Source organism: Schistocerca serialis, chromosome 5, assembly GCF_023864345.2.
Source record: "Schistocerca serialis cubense isolate TAMUIC-IGC-003099 chromosome 5, iqSchSeri2.2, whole genome shotgun sequence".
Classification (NCBI taxonomy): domain Eukaryota; kingdom Metazoa; phylum Arthropoda; class Insecta; order Orthoptera; family Acrididae; genus Schistocerca; species Schistocerca serialis.
In genome coordinates, this window is record NC_064642.1 from 246,631,762 (window position 1) to 246,653,254 (window position 21,493).

Below are 21,493 nucleotides of genomic sequence, written 5' to 3' on the forward strand. Positions count from 1 at the left end.
AAGTGAACAAAACACTACAGGTAGAACCAGACTGATTAGTAAGTGGAATTTATTTGTATTTTGTCAGGCATTTGTAATGTTTGATAAAGAAATGAACTGAAACGTTCAGGCGCTGCAGCAGTGCCAAAACGCTTTTTTGTGATGTATACATAAAACAATGCATTAGAGTTGCTTGTTTAGGAATGTGTTTGTGGCAGGCTTATTTTATGTTAAGTAGCTCTCTGTATGGCATGTGAAACAGTTTTGCAAACATCAGTAGTCAGTATTTATGTGGTTTCACTAGCTAAGCGCAGTAAATATAAGGCCCTTACACTATTACAAGCGAAATACAAGCGTAAATCCCGAAGGGAAAGATATTGAGGGAGATATGACATACAAAAGTTTGCAGAGGACTGGCAAATGAACTGAAACAAACAAATTTTTCACAAGGTGTGATGACAGCTTGTAGCACTGAGTTTTTTTAGTAATTCTGGGTGCACTTTCACATAACGTATGAAAAAAATTGATGCTTCAGCTTCCTAAAATGTTTATAAAATGCCGTTTTCTCTTCTTTGAGTTCCTTGTAGGGTGTGTGAAATTCTCGTTCTTTACCATGTAATGACATGCACTGATGTGCCAAAACATTATGCCCAGTGCCCACCGTCACATTAGATGTCACATGGTGGCATTGTGGGCACATTACATGGTAACAAAAGTAGGTATGCGGAGCACACATGGATGTGGGATCACCCTAGTGAAGACATGGGATGCAAATGGGGGCATAGCCTGAGAATAAGTATCTCGAAAATGACGAGCTGGTCGAATGTTCACATGCTACTGTTGTAATCGTCTATGGAAAGAGGTAGGAGGCAGTGAAAATAACATTAGGCGCTAAATGACTGGACGTCCAAGACTCTTCAGGGGATGTGGGTTTCGGAGGCTTGTGTGCACTGTAAGTACAAATAGGATAGATGGTGATATGTGGAATTTCTGCGAAAAGAACATAGTACAGGTCCATCCACAAGTGTTTCAGAGCAAAACATTCACTGTACATTGATGAACATGGAGATCTGCAGCAGGCCACCCCTATGTGTTTACACATTGATCCAACAGCATCGTCAATTAGGATTGCAGTGAGCGTGGGACAACAGGTATTCGGCTGCCAATTAATGGAAGTGTGTCGGAGTTATCATGAATTACATTTTTGCTACACTAGGTCGCTGGTCTTCTCCACAAACGCCACCATCGAGTTGATTGATGGGTTGAAAGATACAGTGCGTCACGGATGCAGGCTTGTGGGAGTAGAATTATCTCTCCCGTTTGTATGGGACACGCTGACAACTGTGAATCACTTGCATCCCTTCTTGCTTGATGTCTTCCCCAAAGGTGATGTCATCATTCAGCAGTATAGATGTCTGTGTCACTGAGCCAGAACTGTGCTAGTGGTTTGAGGAGCACTAAAGTAAACTCACTTTGATGTCTTGGCGACCAAATTGATCTGATGGAACCCATCTGCGTCGCTATCAGACGCCATCACCGTGTACGCAAATCAGTGGCTCATAGTTTACGCGCATGCATAGGTATCTGATGCCGCATACTTCCACAAACATACCAACGAACTGCCAGATCCCTGATACTCAGAATCAGCGATGCATTTCGTTCCAACGGACAAACAAGCTGTTAAGCTAGTCTTTGTTTGCATTTTTTCGTACTTCAGTCTTCCTCCTCTAATATGAGAACTTCTCTTGCAATCTACAAACCATTTGACTTCATTAAATGTCATTTTCATACAAATGTGGACTCGAGTAGTCACATATATAAGCTACCGCATTGTGTATGTACACTTCACACATAAAAACAGTTGGGAATCATCGTGTAAAGCCCGCAATTCCAGCAGAAAAACAGTTGAAAGCAACCAGGCCTGTATAGTGGCGGCTGTGGGACAGCCATATGAGCTGTGATCATGTGACTTGAATTTTCTTGACATGGCGTAAAGTTATGGATTGTACTGAAAAACCCTGACGTGACGATGCTGTAACGTGATTGTGCGACGACAGCCAGTGTGAACTGGCCTTAAAGTGGCATTAAGAAGTTAAATAATTTGGATTACACAAGGAATAAAGATATTATGTGGAAAAAAGGAGGCAGTATCTACTATCTGGGAACAGCTCTGATGTTAGCATTGTAATACATTTCAAAGAACACTGAAAAATATTGAAGCAAGTAATTCAGAAATCGAAGCAGCTTTATTATGAGAAAAAGATAATTACATCAGGCAACAAAATAAAAACTGTATGGGATATAGTGAAGAAAGGGAAAGGTGGGGCCATATAGGAAGAGGAACAGTTAGCTCTAAAAACATATGAGACTTCGATGACAAGTGCATGTAGTGTAACAAACTTCTTAAACAAGTACTTCGTTTCTGTTAATGGCAGCTTGGGGTTATCAGCTTCAGTGAACAGTGCAATGGAGTACCTGAGACCAGTCTTTAAAAGTAAGTTCAGCAAGTAGCATCCATCATAAAACCCTTAAAATCTAAGTAGTCTAGTGGGTATGACAACATGTCATTGAAGTTAATCAATGAGTGCTCATGCGGGTTGAGTTCTTGTATAATCAATCTCTTATCAGTGTAACATTTCCAGACTGGCTAAAATAAGCCTCTTTACAAGAAGGGAGATAAAGAGATACCATCAAACTGTCGACCAGTTTCACTTTTGCCAGTTCTCTCAAAAGTATTAGAAAAAGTTGTGTTCAAGCATCTCCTTAAGCGTCTGGCTGCAAATAATATATTGTCCAAGTCACAGTCAGGGTTTCTTAAGGGTTTTGATATAGGAAGCTGTTTACACTTACAGTGAGAAATTACTTAATTCATTAGATAATAAATTAGAGGCTACTGGCAATTTCTGTGACCTTCAAAAGCCTTTGACTGTATGAACCATAGCACTCTCTAAAGTAAATTAGAAAATTGTGGTGTCACCGCCAATGCCGCAAAATGGTTTGTCTTATCTATCTAACAGGAAACCAAGGATGTCTTTGAGAAATACCAGTGCAGCAAGCAGTCAGTCTTCATCTGATCAGGAATTAGCTACATGTGGTGTCCGTCAAGGTTCCATCTTGGGTCTGTTGCTTTTTCTTGTGTACATTAATGACCTCTCGTTTGTTACATTGCCAGATGCCAAGTTTGTTTTGTTTGCAGATGATGAAAACATAGCATGTCAAGTACAGATTTAGAAATAGCTGCTAATCAAATTGTCACTGACATTAACAACTGGTTTAAAGCTCTCATTAAACTATGAAAAGACTTACTATAGGCAGTTCAAAATCTGTAAGAGATTTCCTTCCATCATGTGTATAGCATATGAAGACATGCAGATGAAAGAAGTTAAATTTCTGGGATTACTACTCAATAATAAATTCAGTTGGGAAGGACATACCACAGAATTGCTTAAGCGCCTAAGCAAGTCTGTATTTGCAGTGAGAATGATGTCAGATGTAGGAGATATAAATATAAATAACTTCCACACTTTGCTTACTTTCATTATATTATGACATACGGGATCATATTCTGGGGTAGCTCATCAAACCGAGTACAAATTTTTAGAGTGAAAAAGCGTGTAATTAGAATCATTTGCGGTGTAAATTCAAGAACATCATGTAGAAACCTGTTCAAGGAATTTGGTATTCTAATCACTGCTTCTCAGTGTATTTATTACTTAATGTAACTTGTTGCAAGTAATATATTTCTATTTGCTACCAATAGCTCAATATATAGTATCAATACTAGGAATAAGAACACTCTACATAAAGACCAAAAAACACTTATCTTGGTCCAAAAAGGGGTCCAATATTCAGGAACACATTTTCAATAAATTGCCAGCAATCGTTAAAAACTGGTTTCAGATTCAGCACCGTTTAAATACAGTTCGAAAGACTTTTTGATAGACAATATCGCGATAAGAGCTGTGATAGCCATATAGTAACAATGGAAGAACCTCACTTCGATATACTTTCTTTTGGAGATATTTCCAGTCTTCATACCGCTTGTGGATGTAAAACTACTGTTTCATGACATTTCTGTTATTCCCGATTTGAGAGAACATTTCGCACTTTTTTATCGGTGGATGTTTAGTATCTGCCATCCGCTGTAATAATAACGATCATACATCATAGTTCTGCGAATATGTAGAGGAATTTCTGATGTTTCCAGGAGAAGGGAGTTGGTGGGAGAAGAATACATAGCTCCAAGGCAGATGCATAAGCTTCTGTACTGCAGCTTATTCAGTAGTGTTAGGTACTTATTAGCACCAGTGTGATAGACCATGCATCCATAGTCCATGTGGCAACGTATCAACGTTGGTAGAGGGTGAGCAGAGTGTTGGGGTGTGCCCCCCATCATACTCTTGTCACTGAACTGATAAGGTTCAATGGTTTTTCACACGTACTGACGATGGTTTGAATATGAGGTATCCAACTCATTCTGGAATCACACCCAGAAACCTAGCCTCGGATCTCAGTGATATTTTATAACCAGAAAGTCTTACACTATTCAAATAGCCTGGCATAATTTGGTTCGCGAAAGGAACAAGTACCGACTTTTCTGCCGGAATCTGTAACCACAGTTATGTAATGTTTGATCCACTGTGCCCATCGCCTTTGATAGCTCATACACAGCCTGATCCATTACTGTTGTCGACACATACAAAAAATATCATGTGCATACTGGAGGATTTTAACTGGAAAAGGAATGATCCTCGCCAGTTCGTTAGTATATAGTGCAAAGAGTAGGGGGCTGAGGATAGCTCCTTGTGGAAGACCTGTTGTAAGACGACGTGGTCCAGTTAATTTATTTTGGAACCGAACCCATATGTGTCTTTCAGTGAGTCAAGTGCCGATTCCATAAATCAGTTGTGGCGGGATTCCAATTGTTTCCAACTTCCATAGCAACACAGGTATAAGAACATCATCATACACTCCAACTATAACTAGGAATATAGCTGTTACATTCTCTTTTCTTGCTGTTGCGTCATAGATCTCTAAGGTTGAGATATTTAAATTATCTATTGTTCCCTTGCCTTTTCTAAACCCATACTGGCTTGATGACAGGGTCTGATTAGATTCCAACCACCATTCCAGGCGATTTTTTACCAGGCATTCTAAAGTTTTACCAATTCAGGAAGAAAGAGAAATAGGTCTGTATGATTTGGCCTGCTCTTCATCCTTATGTGGTTTCAGTATGGGTACCACTACTTGAGTTGTCCAATCTTCTATAAGCATGTCATTCATCCATATTTGTTTAAATATCTGTAACAGTTTTCTGAGTGCTATGTCTGGGAGATTTTCTATCATCTGATAGTGTATATCGTCCGTACTGGGAGTGGAAGTCACGCTCTTTTTAATACCATTCGTCAGTACTTCATACGAAAACGGCACCCCAAGCCGATGCTTGTGATCCCGTTGCTCCGGGAGGCAATATTGCTGCTCGGCTGTGGAAGCTGGTGAGATTAAATTCTTCAAGCCATGTGTCACTTAATGGAGTGGAGTTTTTGTTTTTGAAAAATCTTGATTTCTTTCAAACATCAGCGATACTAACATCGTTATTAAAGATTCAGAGAAATTTTACCAGCTATTCTTTTTACTGTCTTTTAACCGCCTTCGAACTTTCGCTGCTATTTTCTGATATGCAATTTAGTTTTCTGCATTTTTTTGTTTACAGCAGTTACTGTACGCAAGTTTGCGCTGTGCTATGGCTCCAGAGCACTCTGGTGTCCACCAGACTGAGGGACATTGCTTCAAAACGGTGACTTCTTTTTTTCTTGGAATAAGAATTGTTGCAGCATCTTCAGTAATTGAAATTAGTTGTTGGTAGGCCTCTTTCGGAGCTAACAAATTGTTAAAAGATTGAAACTTCGCCTGGACTGTTGCAGTATACTTTGGCCAGTCAGCATCCTTTATTTTCCACCTGCTGATTGGGTAGATAATTTCCACTGTATTTATAGGTACGTCTATTGTGATTTCCAAAGGGAAATGATCTGAGCCAAGAGGGTCTCGTTTGACAGTCCACTCCGTTACAGAGGTTGAAGTCAACAGAGCACAATGTCAAATCGGCGGCCGACGGTCGTCTGTTTGGGTTATGTATCATAGTAGGAGAACCATCATTTAGAAGAATCAAATTGAACTTTTCAAAACGTGTAACTAACTCTCTGCTATCCACGTTATCTATTACGCAACCCCACAGTGAGTGGTGTGTGTTGAAGTCTGCATGAAGGAGAAATGGCGTTTGAAGCTGGGCTACAAGCTGATCCAGTGAAAGATCTTGTATTTTACACTTAAGTGGTTTGTAAATGGTGACGATGATGAATGCGCCGTTAGGGCTGTAAATTACAGCAGCAACTACCTGTCATTCTGTTGTCCTAATAGTGATGTCCAATTTTGCAAACTTAATTGTCTCTCTAATCAACATGGCTAATCCTCCTCCTTTTCCATCGTCTCTGTCGTTTCTGAGAATAGCGTATCCTTTGAATTGTATTCGTTGGGTTGGCTGAAACCAAGTTTCGCAAATACAAGCTACCAGTATGTGGTTGCTGTTAAGCTCCTGATAAAGACTTTCCTTTTGGAGATTGCTGACCTTGCAGTCCACTGGAGTATATTAAAAGCCATTGTAAGATTCGCAGAAGTCTTCAACAGAATTACATATAAGAGCAGTCTGTGCCGTTACCATGTCTGTTTAATTTTTAAGAGAAAGATAGATCTGCATTATTAAAGCACAAAGGCTGTTAATAGTAGTTTCTCGAGAAGTTTAAGATGTTGCCAGAGGAGTGGGAGGGTATGGATTGTTTTGTATTGAGTTCTGTAGACCCTGAAATTCGTATAACATATCAGAATAACCCTGCTTGTATGGACTGCGAGTAAATGATTCATTTTTGTAAGACCTGGGAGCTGGAACCGACATAACTGCATGCTTAGGTCCCTGTTGTAACCTTTTGTCCGTCATGTTCAAACCTTTTGGTTTCTCGCATATTTTAGGCTAGTCACTAGAAGAGAGCTCTCGTGTCGTAGAAACACCAGCAGTAGTCTGTGCAAATGATGGTCGCAGTGACTAGACGGCAGTTGCGTAAGATGCACCATAGGCTTCGTTGCACTTTGCTTCGATGTGCTACTGATAAATTCGGCAACACCGATCAATAGCGAGGTGTTTTCCGTTGCAATGCAAACACCTGGGCTCTCTGGCATATGAGCGCTGTGAGGTCTCGTGGCCTCCCGTGCATTTGGCACAGCGGGCACTATTATGACATTGCAAACTTAAATGGAAATATCTAATGCAATTATGACATTGCAAAACTGACTGGACATACGGTTCAACAGGTCATCGCATACCGCACAAATATATATATACTGGGGAAGTTGTTGAGATTTAAATGTTACAACACATTTTGGTGTGGGAATTAGTTTCAACTCTCAATTTTGTATTCCTTTCTTTGCGAACCTTCGGACGTCGGTTACTAAAAATTGCGACTTTATTTCTGCAAGGATGTCTTCGTGGGATAATGCAATATCAACATCACGGATAACTCCCCTTTTCTTTGTTAGGAAATTTGGAATGTAAGCTTCCATATTCTTCAGCCGAAAAACGTCAAGCAACCGCAACCTGTTTGCAGACTGCCCTGTTTTGGTTTTAATTTTGTACCTGTTTCTACCAATGGCTGAGATATTAACTATTTCATGTCTTAAGCTATTACTTTCTGTAAACAACGTTCTTCCAAGAGCCATCGGATGTAGCTTTCCTACATTACCATTTTCTCCCTCTACAAAGACGATGTAGGAACCCATGTCTGTTGATTGATATGTACTATCTTTAGTAGCATATTTGTTGTTACCAGGAAACGTGTTATTTCCTGTAGGAGGTACCGTTGTGGTCACTGAATTGTCCAGGTTTTTACGACTAACAGACTTTTGGGGAGCAGGCTGCTCATTGCAATTCCTGTCTCCTATATTTACAAAGTTACTGTCTACTCCTGGAACTTCCACAGTGTGTGCAACATTATCAATATCTACCATATCTACGTCCCCTTCAACATTACTACTGTGCTTTTCACTTGCCTTTGCTTTCTTTGGAACATTTGCGTCAGGAGCTGCTGCGTGTTGGGGTGATGGTGATCGGTGTCTTGCCTTTTGTCGCTGGGTGTTGTTTGTCCGACACTGCGACAAGACAGCTGAACTTGATGAAAGCTGCTCCATCTCCATCTGATCATTCTGAGGACAGTAATCTTGAGAGCACATTTCTATGGTACCCAGTTGATGCTTATTTGTAATTAACACTGTTTAATGTGGGTGCATCATGACTGTCTCGTTGTTGTGATTCCCATACAAGCGATAGCCGACCCTTGGCCGGTATCGACTGGGATTTCGTCATTAGTTTCCATTTTAAAAATAGCCGCTGAGAGAAATCTCCCAGCAACGATGCTTTGACACTTGTTACTACTTGTAGTTAAAATATCCAGTAAATTAAACTAAAAGAATTTGATAACAGTTCAACGAAACACCTGATCTAATCGGTGCCGGCCGCCGCACGAAGCATAAACGACTGCTCAGCGCGGCTGCCGCAACTGCAAGCACCAATTTGCCCTTACCCGCTCGTCGGAAAGTTTTTCACTGCAGACAACACAGTTTAGAGTAAAACAGTTAATAATTAATCACCCTTTCTCAATATTCTTGAGAGCAATCGGAAAAACCATGGGAAAAACAGTGTTGTTTATTTCAATGCTAACCAAAGATCCCCAGATACTAACCTGATTCCACAGTCTAACCTGATTCCATCTGTGATATGATGCAATAAAATCGATGGTTTGTTTATATTCCCATGTGGCGCGATAGTGGTATAGGTAATGTAAACATTACCTTGGTAATGTTTCGCAGTATGAAGTATAGGCTGTTACTAAAGAAAATTATTCCAGAATGTCGGGAAATGTTCATAAGAAAGGGGAGGTCTGTAAGAATTACCGGCAGTGGACGTCCCATGTGTTGTTATATGAATCTTCACTTCTATTCTCCAAAAATAAGGCCTATTACGAATCCAAGAGTTGAGAACTGTGGCAACGCACGTCATTATAATGCTGTTAACGTCGAAGAAACGCGCGCCGTTACGGTTACAGATATTAAGAAGTCCCTGAGGAATCATAATCTAACTTTTGAGGATGGGCATGCTTGTATTTCCGTGAAATGTCCGGTGTGTATCTACTTACAAGAGCCAGACAACAATACTGGCAGAGCTTACATAAATAAAACTACAGGTAATTATGTTGGTACAGACTTTAAGAAAATTGAGCTCTTCGTGGTGTTTTTCGTAATCCCAGTGTGGATATGTTTGATTAAACTTTTTCCGTACCAAAGGATTCATTCAGTTTTTACCTACTGATTTTTTTTTCATATTTTTATACGTGTAAGACCACTGTTCTGTCACAGATTGCATTACAGTGAAATAGTGAAAGCAATCAGCTACATGTGGTGGAAGAACTGTAAATTAATCAGTGACCGGTCATGATGTATTTACATGTTAGTTCCATGTACTTTACATTCACTGCAGATGCATAGTGTGCTATCGTCATTCTTACAATGCCCCTATATCACTTCTATTCTAATTAAATTGAATGTATTATGGTCAAAAGAGCCTCGTTCGTGTATAACAATGGTAGTCAAAATTACGAACGCTGGAACTAGTAGCAGCAGCGGCTCTGCCACTAGTACAAATAAAGCCCTGTAATTGTCAGGCAAGTACAAATGCGTGACTTGCATCATTTTCAGTTTCTGTTGTTGAGAGATGTACGTAATATGTGAAATTACATGGACAGTATTTACAAACATACATAAAACAGTTGTCCAAGATTGAAAATAAAGGTTTGTTATTTGTAAAGCGACAGTGGAATTACAGTCATGAAGCGAGTCTTAAACCATCACAATGTGCCTCATGTATAACTGGTAGCTGTGTGTGTGTGTGTGTGTGTGTGTGTGTGTGTGTGTGTGTGTGTGTGTGTGTCGGGAGGGGGGAGGGAGGGATTAGTACACACAATTTTTCGTATGCCGGTCTTAAATTTAATGAACTTGTAGCTACATTTTTCTCTACTTCACACGGGTAAAGAATAGTAGCATTAAAAATTGCACCGAAGCGTATCAAAACTAAATGAAGACTGTTTACAGAAAAAGTGTCCTGTGTGAAATGCCCCAGGACAGTTTTATCTGCTTTATTATAGGAAAAGTATCCCTTGTGTGAAAGAATTTTTGGTCAGTACTCCTCTTCAGAAGATGAATTTTTAAGCATCATCAGTACTGTCAATAGCCACAAAAGTACACACCATTATCCAAGCTTTCAGAACTATTAGGTCCTAACTTGGAGAGGAATGATGGATAGGTTGGACAACCTTAAAAAATAAGGGCAGCTCACTCAATGCTCTTGATGAGAGGGATAGACCTGTCGTGAGGACCCCTGAAATCGCGGATGTGGTGACACTAATTTGTAGCCCAGTTTGAGGTCTAGGTTTGGTTGAAAGGTGGTAGTTTGATTGTTAGTTGGCAAAGCCAACAAATGTGAAAGCCAAATAAACATTGTGGTAGTGACTTTACTGGTTAATGTTTACATCCTCACCATATTGAAAAATGCATCGAGGGGAGGGGGTTCTAATGTGAATTTTTGCCAGACGAGGGATGACTAACAATAAACTGACACCTTGTAGTGACACACACCATTGTCAGTTCTTATTAATCTTCTAGGCATATGCTTTTTCTTGGGAAAGTGTACATCTGCGTGTCAAACGGTAAGCATAATACAGATTGCAGTTCAGCTGATTGGACCATTGGAAATGTCGAATTCGTTAAAGCCTTTACTGTGTACAATGTGCCAGATTAGGCTACAAATTTGTGCTTAAAGATGGAAGAAAGTTCCTCAATATGTTGCACTGTAAACAGGTTAAAATATGTTAGCTAGTTACTTATGAACCACAATATCGACAATACCATCCCACACATTTACTGAGGATGGAAAGAAAACAAAGAAAACTGATGTATGTATATATGAAACAAACTTTATTTATGGGAGTCAGGCAAGGAGAGCTTCCAGGATATTGGTGCCAAAGCATTGTACTTCATTTACATAGACGATTCATCTCGCAATGAAAACAGAGCTATATATGATGTGTGAAAGCATTATGTGTATTGTACAACTAAATGAGGAAATTGGTATTGTGAAAACAACTGTTTTTATTTGTGCACAGTGAGTGAGTTCATTGTTAGAAAACTAATAGTAGCCAAAAGGGTAATGGAAAGGTAATTGTTGAGCTACACAAAGATAGGTAAAAAGAAAGCAGTCAGTATCAGGTCAGTGACATAATAGAAAGAGTGAATACCTTGAAATGGCAGTAGGCTGCCTATATCACTCGAAGAAAATATGGCAGGTAGTCAAAACAAGTACTAGATTGGAGCCCAACTAACCCAAAAAGACCAGGGGAAAGACCACTGGACAGATCGGACAGAGACTTGAGAAAGACAGCTGGAATGAACTGGCAATGGGAAGCTCAAGATTGGCAGAAATGGAAAAATCTGTAGGGCTCTGCTGACTCAAAGGAGCCACATCACCAAATGATTGAACTGGCTTATTTTTTATATAAGATCAGGTCTGCAGATTTTGAGATTTATTGTGGTAGAGCTTTAATTTTTAACAGTACAAATGTTGTATTCACACTTCAAAATTGCTCAGAAAAGTGTTAAAGTAACATTTTAAGAACTCTAAATTTCACGTGAAACGCACTCTCTTGATTGTAAGTGCATGGAATACGCAATATTTCCAGTTCTGAAACTGTTATCATACATGTGTTTAGTGACAATTTTATCATGTTTTCCACAACTTGCCTTTGCATAAGATATTATTTGCTTACATGTTGACCAACAGTATGTAATATTATACAAAGTAATTGCTGTTGTAGAAGCAAAGTATACTCTTCTCATTGTTATCGGGTCACTTGTTAGACTGCTCCCTCTATGCCCCAGCTTGCGATCGCATTCTCACTTCCCGAGCATGGGATCCCGGGTTCGATTTTCGGCGGGGTCAAGGATTTTGACCTCCCTCGAGATGACTGGGTGTTTGTGTTGCCCTCATCATTTCATCATCATTCATGAAAGTAGCGAGATTGAACTGAGCAAAGATTGGGAATTTGTATGGGCACTGATAACCACACAGTTGAGAACCCCACAAACCAATCATCATCATAATGCTCCCTCTGTAAACACTACCAAGTTTTTTATACAAATAAAATCTTCATGCTACATCAGTTAAAATGAAATTCTCACACATTCGACAGGCGTCTCTGCCTTTGACACTGGGAGAAAAATTGTTAACTGCCAGGGCCGGCAATCTGTTTGGCTTCTTGATTCTTCTAGAGCAGGGCTGAAGTGATGTGTGTGAAGTGAGTTGAGCAGCTTCTGGCTTTGGATATCAAGCAGAAATAAAGATGGATGTTTGACACTTATAAGGAGTGGACTGCTTCTTTGGAACGATCATTTTGCAGTTACAGTTCTCTTTCTTTTTTGCTTACAACTTCTGTTGTTTTCTATTATTAATCTGTCATGTAACGCAGGTTGTTGTAATTTTTAAATGTTTTTAAACTGTTTGTCAGACATTTTATATCCCTGGGTAAGTGATCAAAACTTTTTGTTGCAGTATTGTGCACCGCTTTTTGTGCTAAAGACAGCCTCGGTGTGGAGTAATGAACATCATTTTTCCCTCTGATATTGTAATTATGTGCATCATTGTTCCTTTTGAACTGTAGTGGATTACTTACAACAAATTTCATGAGGGAATAAATATAGTTTGAAGCAGTAGCCAGAATGCCCAACTCTTTAAACAGATGTTTACAAGTGATCATGGATGAGCACCATGTATTATTTTTACAGTTTGTTTTTGAGCAAAGAAGACTTTCTTTCTTAAAGGTTAGTTACCCCAGAACATTATTCCATATGACATTATTGAATGAAAATATGCAAAAATGACAGCTTACTGATATCTCTCTCCCTAAGATTTGCGATGACTCTAAGTGCTGAACTGAGTTGTTTTAGAAGTTCTAAAATGTGGTTTTTTCCCAGTTTCAATTCTCATCAATATGGATCCCTAAGGATTTTGAAGTTTCTGTCCTATTTATTATTTCCTCACGTGCATACATCTTCCTCCATTCTTCTGGTCAAATGATTTATAGGAGATATTATGATTCACATGGCAAAATGCCTTAGATAGTTCGCAGAAAATACCAACTGGCACTTTTTGTTACTTAGCGCTTGTAAAATTTGGTGATGGAACCTGTGAATGGCATTTCAGTAGAGCATCTCTTCTGAAATTCAATTTGTGATTTGCTGAGGATATTGGTGTAGCTCAGGTGAGACTCTGTTCTACAATGTATCACCGTCTCAAAAATTTTGGAAAATTTCAGCTGTGAAACTGGTTGGTAGTTACTGACATCTCTCCTATCGTCTTTCAAAAATAGGGGTATGACTATGGCATAGGCCTATTTTAGCCTCTACGAAAAAATGCGTTCAGTTAGTGGTGCATTACATATTTCAGATACGACTGGGCTTATTGTATGGGAACAAATCTTTACTACTCAGTTTAAAAACCCATCAAAACCAGATAAACTTTTATTCTTTAGCTCTCCAATGGTGCGCGGGGAAAACGGGCACTTAAATTTTTCTGTGCGAGCCCTGATTTCTCGTATTTTATCATGATGATCATTTCTCCCTATGTAGGTGGGTGCCAACAGAATTTTTTCGCAATCGGAGGAGAAAACTGGTGATTGAAATTTCATGAGATCCCATCGCAAGGAAAAATGCCTTTATTTTAATGATTGCCAGTCCAATTTATGTATCGTGTCTGTGGCACTATCTCCCCTACTTCATGATAATACAAAACCAGCTGCCCTTCTTTGTACTTTTACAGTGTCATCCGTCACCCCCATCTCATGAGGATTCCGCACTGCACAGCAATACTCCAGAAGAGGGTGGACAAGCATGGTGTAAGCAGTCTCTTTAGTAGACCAGCTGCACCTTCTCAGTGTTCTGCCAATGAATTGCAGTCTTTGGTTGGCTCTACCCACAACATTATCTATGTGATCATTCCAATTTAGGGTATTTGTAATTGTATTTACTTGAATTTACAGCCTTCAGATTTGTGTGACTTATTGCGTAATCGAAATTTAGCGCATTTCTTTTAGTACTCATGTGAATAACTTCACACTTTTCTTTATTCAGGGTCAATTGCCATTTTTTGCACCATACAGATATCTTATCTAAATCATTTTGCAATTTGTTTTGGTCATCTGATAACTTTACAAGACAGTAAATGACAGCATCATCTGCAAACACTCTAAGACGGCTACTGAGATTGTCTCCTGTGTTGAGAGCAGGAACAATAGAGGGCCTGTAACACTTCCTTGGGGAACACCAGATATTATTTCTGTTTTACTCGATGAATTTCCGTCTGTTACTACGAACTGTGATCTTTCTGACAGGAAATCACAAATCCAGTCACACAACTGAGGCAATATTCTGTAGGCACACAGTTTGGTTAGAAGACGCTTGTGAAGAATGGTGTCGAAAGCCTTCTGGAAATCTAAAAATATGGAATCAATGTCACATGCCCTGTTGACAGCACTCATTACTTCATGAGTATAAAAAGTTAGTTGTGTTTCCCAAGAATGATACTTTCCGAATCCGTGCTGACTACGCGTCAATAAATCGTTTTCTTCAAGGTACTTCATAATATTTGAATACAGTATATGTTCCAAAACCCTAATGCAAATCGACATTGTCATATGGGCCTTTAATTCAACGGATTACTCATACTGCCCTTTTTGGTTATTGGTGTGACTTGAGCATTTTTCCAGTCTTTAGGTGCGTATCTTTCTGTGAGTGAGCGGTTGTATATAATTGCTAAATATGGGGAGCTACTGTGTCAGCATACTCAGAGAGGAACCTAACTGGTATACAATCTGGACCGGAAGCCTTGCTTTTAAGTGATTTAAGCTGCTTTGTGACTCTGAGGATATCTGTTTCTATGTTTCTCATCTTGGCAGTTGTTCCTGATTGGAATTCAGGAATATTTACTTCCTCTTCTTTGGTCAAGGAGTTTCAGAAAACCGTTATTGTACAATGAAGGTATTGATTGCGTCTTGCCACTGGTGTGCTTTATGAATGACCAGAATCTCTTTGGGTTTTCTGCCAGATTTCGAGACAGAGTTTTGTTGTGGAAATTATTGAAAGCATCTTGCATTGATGTACACACTATATTTCGAACTTCTGCAAAACTTTGCCAATCTTGGGGATTTTGCGTTCTTTTAAATTTGGCATGCCTTTTTATGCTGCTTCTGCAACAGCGATCTGACCCGTTTTGTGTACTGTGGGGGTTCAGTAACATCACTTATTAATTTGTGTGGTATATATCTCTCAATTGCTGTTGATACTATCCTTCTGAAATCATTCCCCAACTTTTCTACGCTTACATGATCAGATTGGAAGGAGTGCAGACTGTCTCTTAAAAAGGTGTTAAGGGCATTTTTATCAGCTTCTTTAAATACATGTACTTTGCATTTCTTTTTAATGGTTGTAGGAGTTATGGTATTTGGCCTAGCAGCTACTGCCTTGTGGTTGCTAATCCCTGTATTCATCAAGGTACTAACTATTTGCCAGGATTATTTGTTGCTAAGAGGTCAAGTATGCTTTCACAACCATTTATGCTTCGAGTGGGCTCATGAACTAATTGTTTAAAATAATTTTCTGAGAAAGCATTTAGTACAATTTCAGATGATGTTTTATGCCTGCCGCTGGCTTTAAATGTATAATTTTTCCAGCGTATCTAGGGTAGATTAAAGTCACCACTGACTACAGTTGTATGAGTGAGGTACCTATTTGAAATGAGACTCAAGTTTACTTTGAACTGTTCAGCAACTATATCTTCTGAGTTGGGGGTTGGTAAAACGACCCAATTAATAGTTTAGTCCGATGTGTCAAGTATAACCTCTACCCATACTATTTTGCAGGAACTCTCTACTTCAATTTCACTACAAGGCAAACTACTTCTGACAGCAATAAATACTCCACAACCAATTGTATTTAATCTATCCTTTCTGAACACTGTTAGATCGTTAGAAAAAATTTATGTTGAGCTTATTTTCGGCTTTAGCCAGCTTTCTTTACCTATAACTATTTGAGCTCCAGTGCTTTATATTGGGGGTTGGAGCTCTGGTTCTTTCGCAACACAGCTACGACAATTTACAACAACAATACCAATCATTTCTACAACTAACTTACTGTGTTTTACTGCCCCCTTTCAGACGGACGCCCTTTCTGTGGCTCCCTGATGCCTTCTAACCCAAAAAAAAATGCCCAGTCCCTTCCACACAGCCCCCACTACCTGTGTAGCTCCTTCCTGTGTGTAGTGGACTCCTGACCTATTAATCGGAACCCGGAAACCCACCACCTAATGGTACAAGTCAAGGAATCTGCAGCCTACAATGTCACAAAATCGCCTGAGCCTCTGATTCAGACGCTCCACTCGGCTCTACACCAAAGGACCACAGTCGGTTCTATTGACGATGCTGCAGATGGTGAGCTCCGCCTTAATCTCGCAAACAAGACTGGCAGTCTTTACAATTTCCACTAGCCGCCCAAAACCAGAGAGAATCTCCTCTGATCCAAAACGACATACATCGTTGGTACTGACATGAGCCACCACCTGCAATTGGCTGCACCCTGTACTCTTCATGGCATCCAGAAGCAGCCTCTCCACATCCAGAATGACTCTCCCCAGTATGCACACGGAATGCACACTGGCTACCTTCCCCTCCTTGGCAGCCCTGTTCCTAAGAGGCTCCATTATGCATCTAACGTTGGAGCTCCCAACTACCAGCAAACCCACCCTCTGTGAATGCCCAGACTTTGCGGGCCGAGAAGCTTCCTCTGGAACAGGGTGATGACTGCATCTGGCTCAGAGACATCGTCAGCCACAGATAACGCCCGAAACCTGTTTGTCAAACAAACTGGGGATGCCGTACGATCGGCCCCTCGGAAAGTTTTTCGCTGCCTGCCAGACTTTGGAAAGTTCTCCCACTTGACCACGGGTGAGGGGTCAACCTCAGTGGAGGCAGTACCCGGGGCAGCCACAGCAGTGGACCAAACGGGGGACACGTGGGATGTGCTCGACGTCTCTCGCATCCCCGTGTGTCACCCCCAACAGTGATGCCCCTTGGCAGCAGTCTCAAGCTGTGTGACAGAAGCCAACACAGCCTGGATCTGTGAGCGAAGGGTCGCCAACTCAGCTCGCATCTGTGCACAGCAATCACAGTTCCTATCTGTTACTGCAGTCACTCCCGTTTGTAGCTCGTAAAAATACACATAAAAATACACAACAAATGAATGGTGTACTTGCCTTTTTAGCAGCAGGAATGTGAGGTGCTCTGTCACTGATGATCTATCCGACATGGAGCTATACTAACCAAAACAAACAAAAGTCTGTACGAAACGAGGGTCGATAGCAACACTGGTACGGCACAGAACACTACACTGTTATTAAAATAAAAGCTTGTGCCTCGTAAGGACATGAACACACAAGAAATTACAAAAATAATCTAGTAACTACATAGGTATCTGTAAGTAAATAAGTCGCTCCTGCAGGAAGCTTGTAAAAATATACAACAAACGAACGGTGTACTCGCCTTTTTAGCAGCAGGAACGTGAGGTACTCTGTCACTGACTGCCTATCCGACACTTGTTTGTCCATACTTTCTGCTATATTTGTACTGTGCTATGAAATTTTATTTGCTACATATGACCCATCATTTATACCCCTTTCATTCAGTTCAATAGGGATGTTATCCTAGTCTGTTGCTGGTTGTCCTATCTCTTGTTTCACTATATTCCATGTAGCACTATATCTGTCATTGAGAGTACTGATTCCTGACAATATTGGCATGTTTATTTATTTTTTTAATAATGTTTCTGAGTAATTTTGAGTAGTTTTTCTATTGTGAAACTACTGCAGGAACTATACTTATTCTTGCGAACAGGTACAGTTCCCCTTTTGTTTCACAAGATACTTTAATCTGTCGAATGATCCATGTTTTTTTACATGGCTGTTTAATGTCATTTCTGTTTAGCTTATGTGGAAAGGTATTTTCATGTAATGATATGAGTTTATCATAGAATAGATTAAATTTCATGTTAGCATTTGGTTTATTATAAATTTCATCCTATGTTTTAACTTGTAAACTATTCTTAAAAACATTTGTGCTGGAGTCCTTAATTACTCTAACTGATTACTACTGACGACTACCCGCACCACTATGTTATTTACCCTCACTAACTGTGCATCATGATCAAAGAGAGCATTTATTACTGGTTAAACAGGCGTTCTCTTGCTTTGAACTTCACCAAGGACAACATTATCGATTAATCACTGAGATCAAATGTTAGGAGCCACGTAAGGTTTGCAGGTCATTTTTCCTATCAGAATGCTTTAGAAAATCTACGTTTAAGTCACCACAGATTATTAACTGCTTGCTGATGTCAGACAGATAGCATAGCAAGGCCTCCAGATTCCTCATAAACATTTCAAAATACACCAGTGGGGATCTGTACATAGTTACAGTTAAAACTGAATAGTTTTTCAGTATTTATTCACAGGCATAAACTTCTATGTTCTGATCACTACAAAATCTGCTTGTCTCAGTCTTTTTGAACTTTCATTCTGTCTAAATCTATGCAGTAACTTCTCCTTTTCGACATTAGTTCTGCATGAGTAAGTTGCTAGAGTGTAATCTTTTATATGTGACTTATATAACCGTGTGATTACTCGTTGCTCAGATAGGCACAGGATTCAGTCTTTTCCAAACAGACGAGCTCTTCTACCTTATTAATCAGCCTTCTAATATTTTAATGAAATAATCTAACTGTATTTTTTTGTGTGTCCTAAGCATTTTTGGGCTCTTCAGTTATTTTGACTTAGTTCAAAACAGTGTTCATTCATCCTGATTCTTACCAAAAAAAAAAGTATCTCTCTGACATCAGTAACCACAGGATTATACTTTGTGCGAGGTAGCCCCCCCATATATTATCCGCAAAAATTTCAGCCAGCCTATCTTCCCCTTTCCCTTTCAGGTGTAGGTCTTGTTTAGTACATCCCCATCTCCCAATTGTAGCAACAAACGCTGCACCCATATGAGATTTCATTTCATTTCAGTCACCATCAGCCTGCTCAACTCAGTGTTCACCCACCTCACACATTTTGAATGTTGTTCCCACTACAGAGTGCTAAAAGAAGAAAGGCCAAAAGTGCTATAAACAATCAATTATCTTCTGTGGTTATGCTCGAGTTGTTTGTCTATGAATAGGAAGAACTGTCCAACAATAATAAAATGCCTTGTCAAAATTGTTATGCTCAGACAATACTGTTATGCTTTTCAAGTACGCTTCTTATTTGTATTGTCCTTCTCTTGTTCAAAAACAAAATGATAACACAGCTATAAAAATATAGCAGCAGACATTGAAAATGAATATCAGTTTAATTTTGGTGGTAATGAATACTAAAAATGTTCCAGAAGAAATAGGATGACTGTGTGGTGCACCAATTTGTTAATTAACTACAGAGAAAGAACAGTTTCGTCCATACCGAAAAGTATACTCATACAAATACCTGCGTGTAATACTTTGTAGGGATATGAAATGGAATGATCACTTAGGTTCAGTTGTGGGTAGACTGTCCTCAAGAGTTGGCCAGTTCAGTTCTCTCAATACCCCTGTGACACACTCCCACGGATTAAACAAACTGTGGCCATTCGTGCTGTCCTTCTCTGCATATGGTCAGAATCCTCTGTTAGTCGTATCTGATACAGGGCCCACACACTTTGGTTCCCACTTTACCGGGGAAGTGCAATCAGTCTACAGAAGACAATGCTTACATGTCAATTGTGCGACCAGCTCTGGAATATTACTCAAGTGTGTGGGACCTGTATCAGATACGACTAACAGGGGATACTGACCGTATGCAGAGAAGAGCAGCACGAATGGTCACAGTTTGTTTAATCTGTGGGAGTGTGTCGCAGGGGTATTGAAAGAACTGAACTGGCATACTCTTGACAGATCTAAACTATCCTGAGAAAGACTAGCAACAAAGTTTCAAGAACTGGCTTTAAATGATTACTCTAGGGATATACTACAAACCTCTACATGTCGCTCACATAGGGATCATGAAGATAAGATTAGAACAGTTACTGCACACACAGAGGTATTCAAACAATCATTCGTCCTGCAATTCATATGTGAATGGAAGAATCAAGAAATCCAAATAACTGGTACAATGGGATGTACCCTCTGCCATGTTCCTTATGATTGTTTGCAGAGTGTAGATGTAGAAGTTCATTAAAAACTTACACTCTTATTAATGTTGGTACTCATAAACTGTGGTAGGAAATGTGGTTACTTCACTTGTATGGAAAGATGCTGATACATCATATACTGAGCTAGTATCAATTTTATGATACATTAATATTGAGCCTGAAGAATATAATCAAAGGAAATGCCAGAATTGAAGTGAAGGTAATACTGCAGTCAGTTACTCATTTCCAACTTCCTGGAAAGATTTTAAAATGCTTAAAAAAATGAGAACACTTTTAGTTAGGGGAGAAATTCTTTTGAATTACAAAAAACAAAAGTTTTCAGCTTTATGCAACAGAAAAAAGTTTTCGAACAGGGGAGAGGTGCACTTCAGAAACCTATGATATTGTGTATTATGTGATACATCAGTAATTTCTTCATTACATGAAAAAAGGGTTACACTTGTAATAAATTTTTGAAAGCTGAAAGATATGTGTAAAATTCCAAAAAATTGTAATTATAGATATTGTGTATTTGGAAAAAAAGAGTAAGAACTATGTAGGTATTAGACCTTAACACTGGCGAGAGTACTGAGAACAGAGAATTTTTAGATATGTTGCCTGTGGGAATCTTTACAAACAAATGTCTTTTGAAAATTAAACTGAGGGTACAATATGTCTATCATTCATAATGTATGAATGTTTTAGCTAAGATAAATCAGTTCCACATTTCAAGCAGTGAAATATTTTTCTTGATTCTTCCAAACAAATGAGTCATGCCATAGTTTGGGCACTGGACTCTCATTTGAGTACCAAAATTTCATCTTTAACAAACTCATCATTGATGAGATGTAAAAGCCTAGTTTTCCTTCCTTGTGTTGATTGTGCTGCTTATGTTAGTCATATCAACCAAATGCCCATACTGTCAAATAAACAGAAAGAATCAATTTATCTCTATTAGCAAGCAAATACGAGGTGAACTGAGAATATGTGGAAACTACAGGAGCTTCCATGACCTTTTTCTTACTTAATTAACTACAGAAAATGTCTTTACCAATTGAATATTTATCCAATCAAAGATACAACAATCAGTTCAGAATGAAGGGAAAGGAAAGTGT

The 21,493-nt window shown here is 39.3% G+C and overlaps 1 protein-coding gene across 2 annotated transcripts in view; it reads left to right on the plus strand.

The window, feature by feature from the left end:
* The window catches only part of LOC126480780 (mitochondrial DNA helicase), a 177,642-nt gene that overhangs the window by 115,391 nt on the left and 40,758 nt on the right, over positions 1-21,493 (plus strand). The window contains exon 1 of one of the 2 annotated variants that reach the window (XM_050104085.1): positions 8,797-9,266. The exons of the other annotated variant lie outside the window; for it this stretch is intronic. Within the exon in view, the coding sequence (XP_049960042.1) occupies positions 8,837-9,266 (430 nt within the window). The 5' untranslated portion in view covers positions 8,797-8,836. Of the gene's footprint in view, positions 1-8,796; positions 9,267-21,493 lie in introns of those variants that run through there. 2 annotated transcript variants of the gene reach the window in all.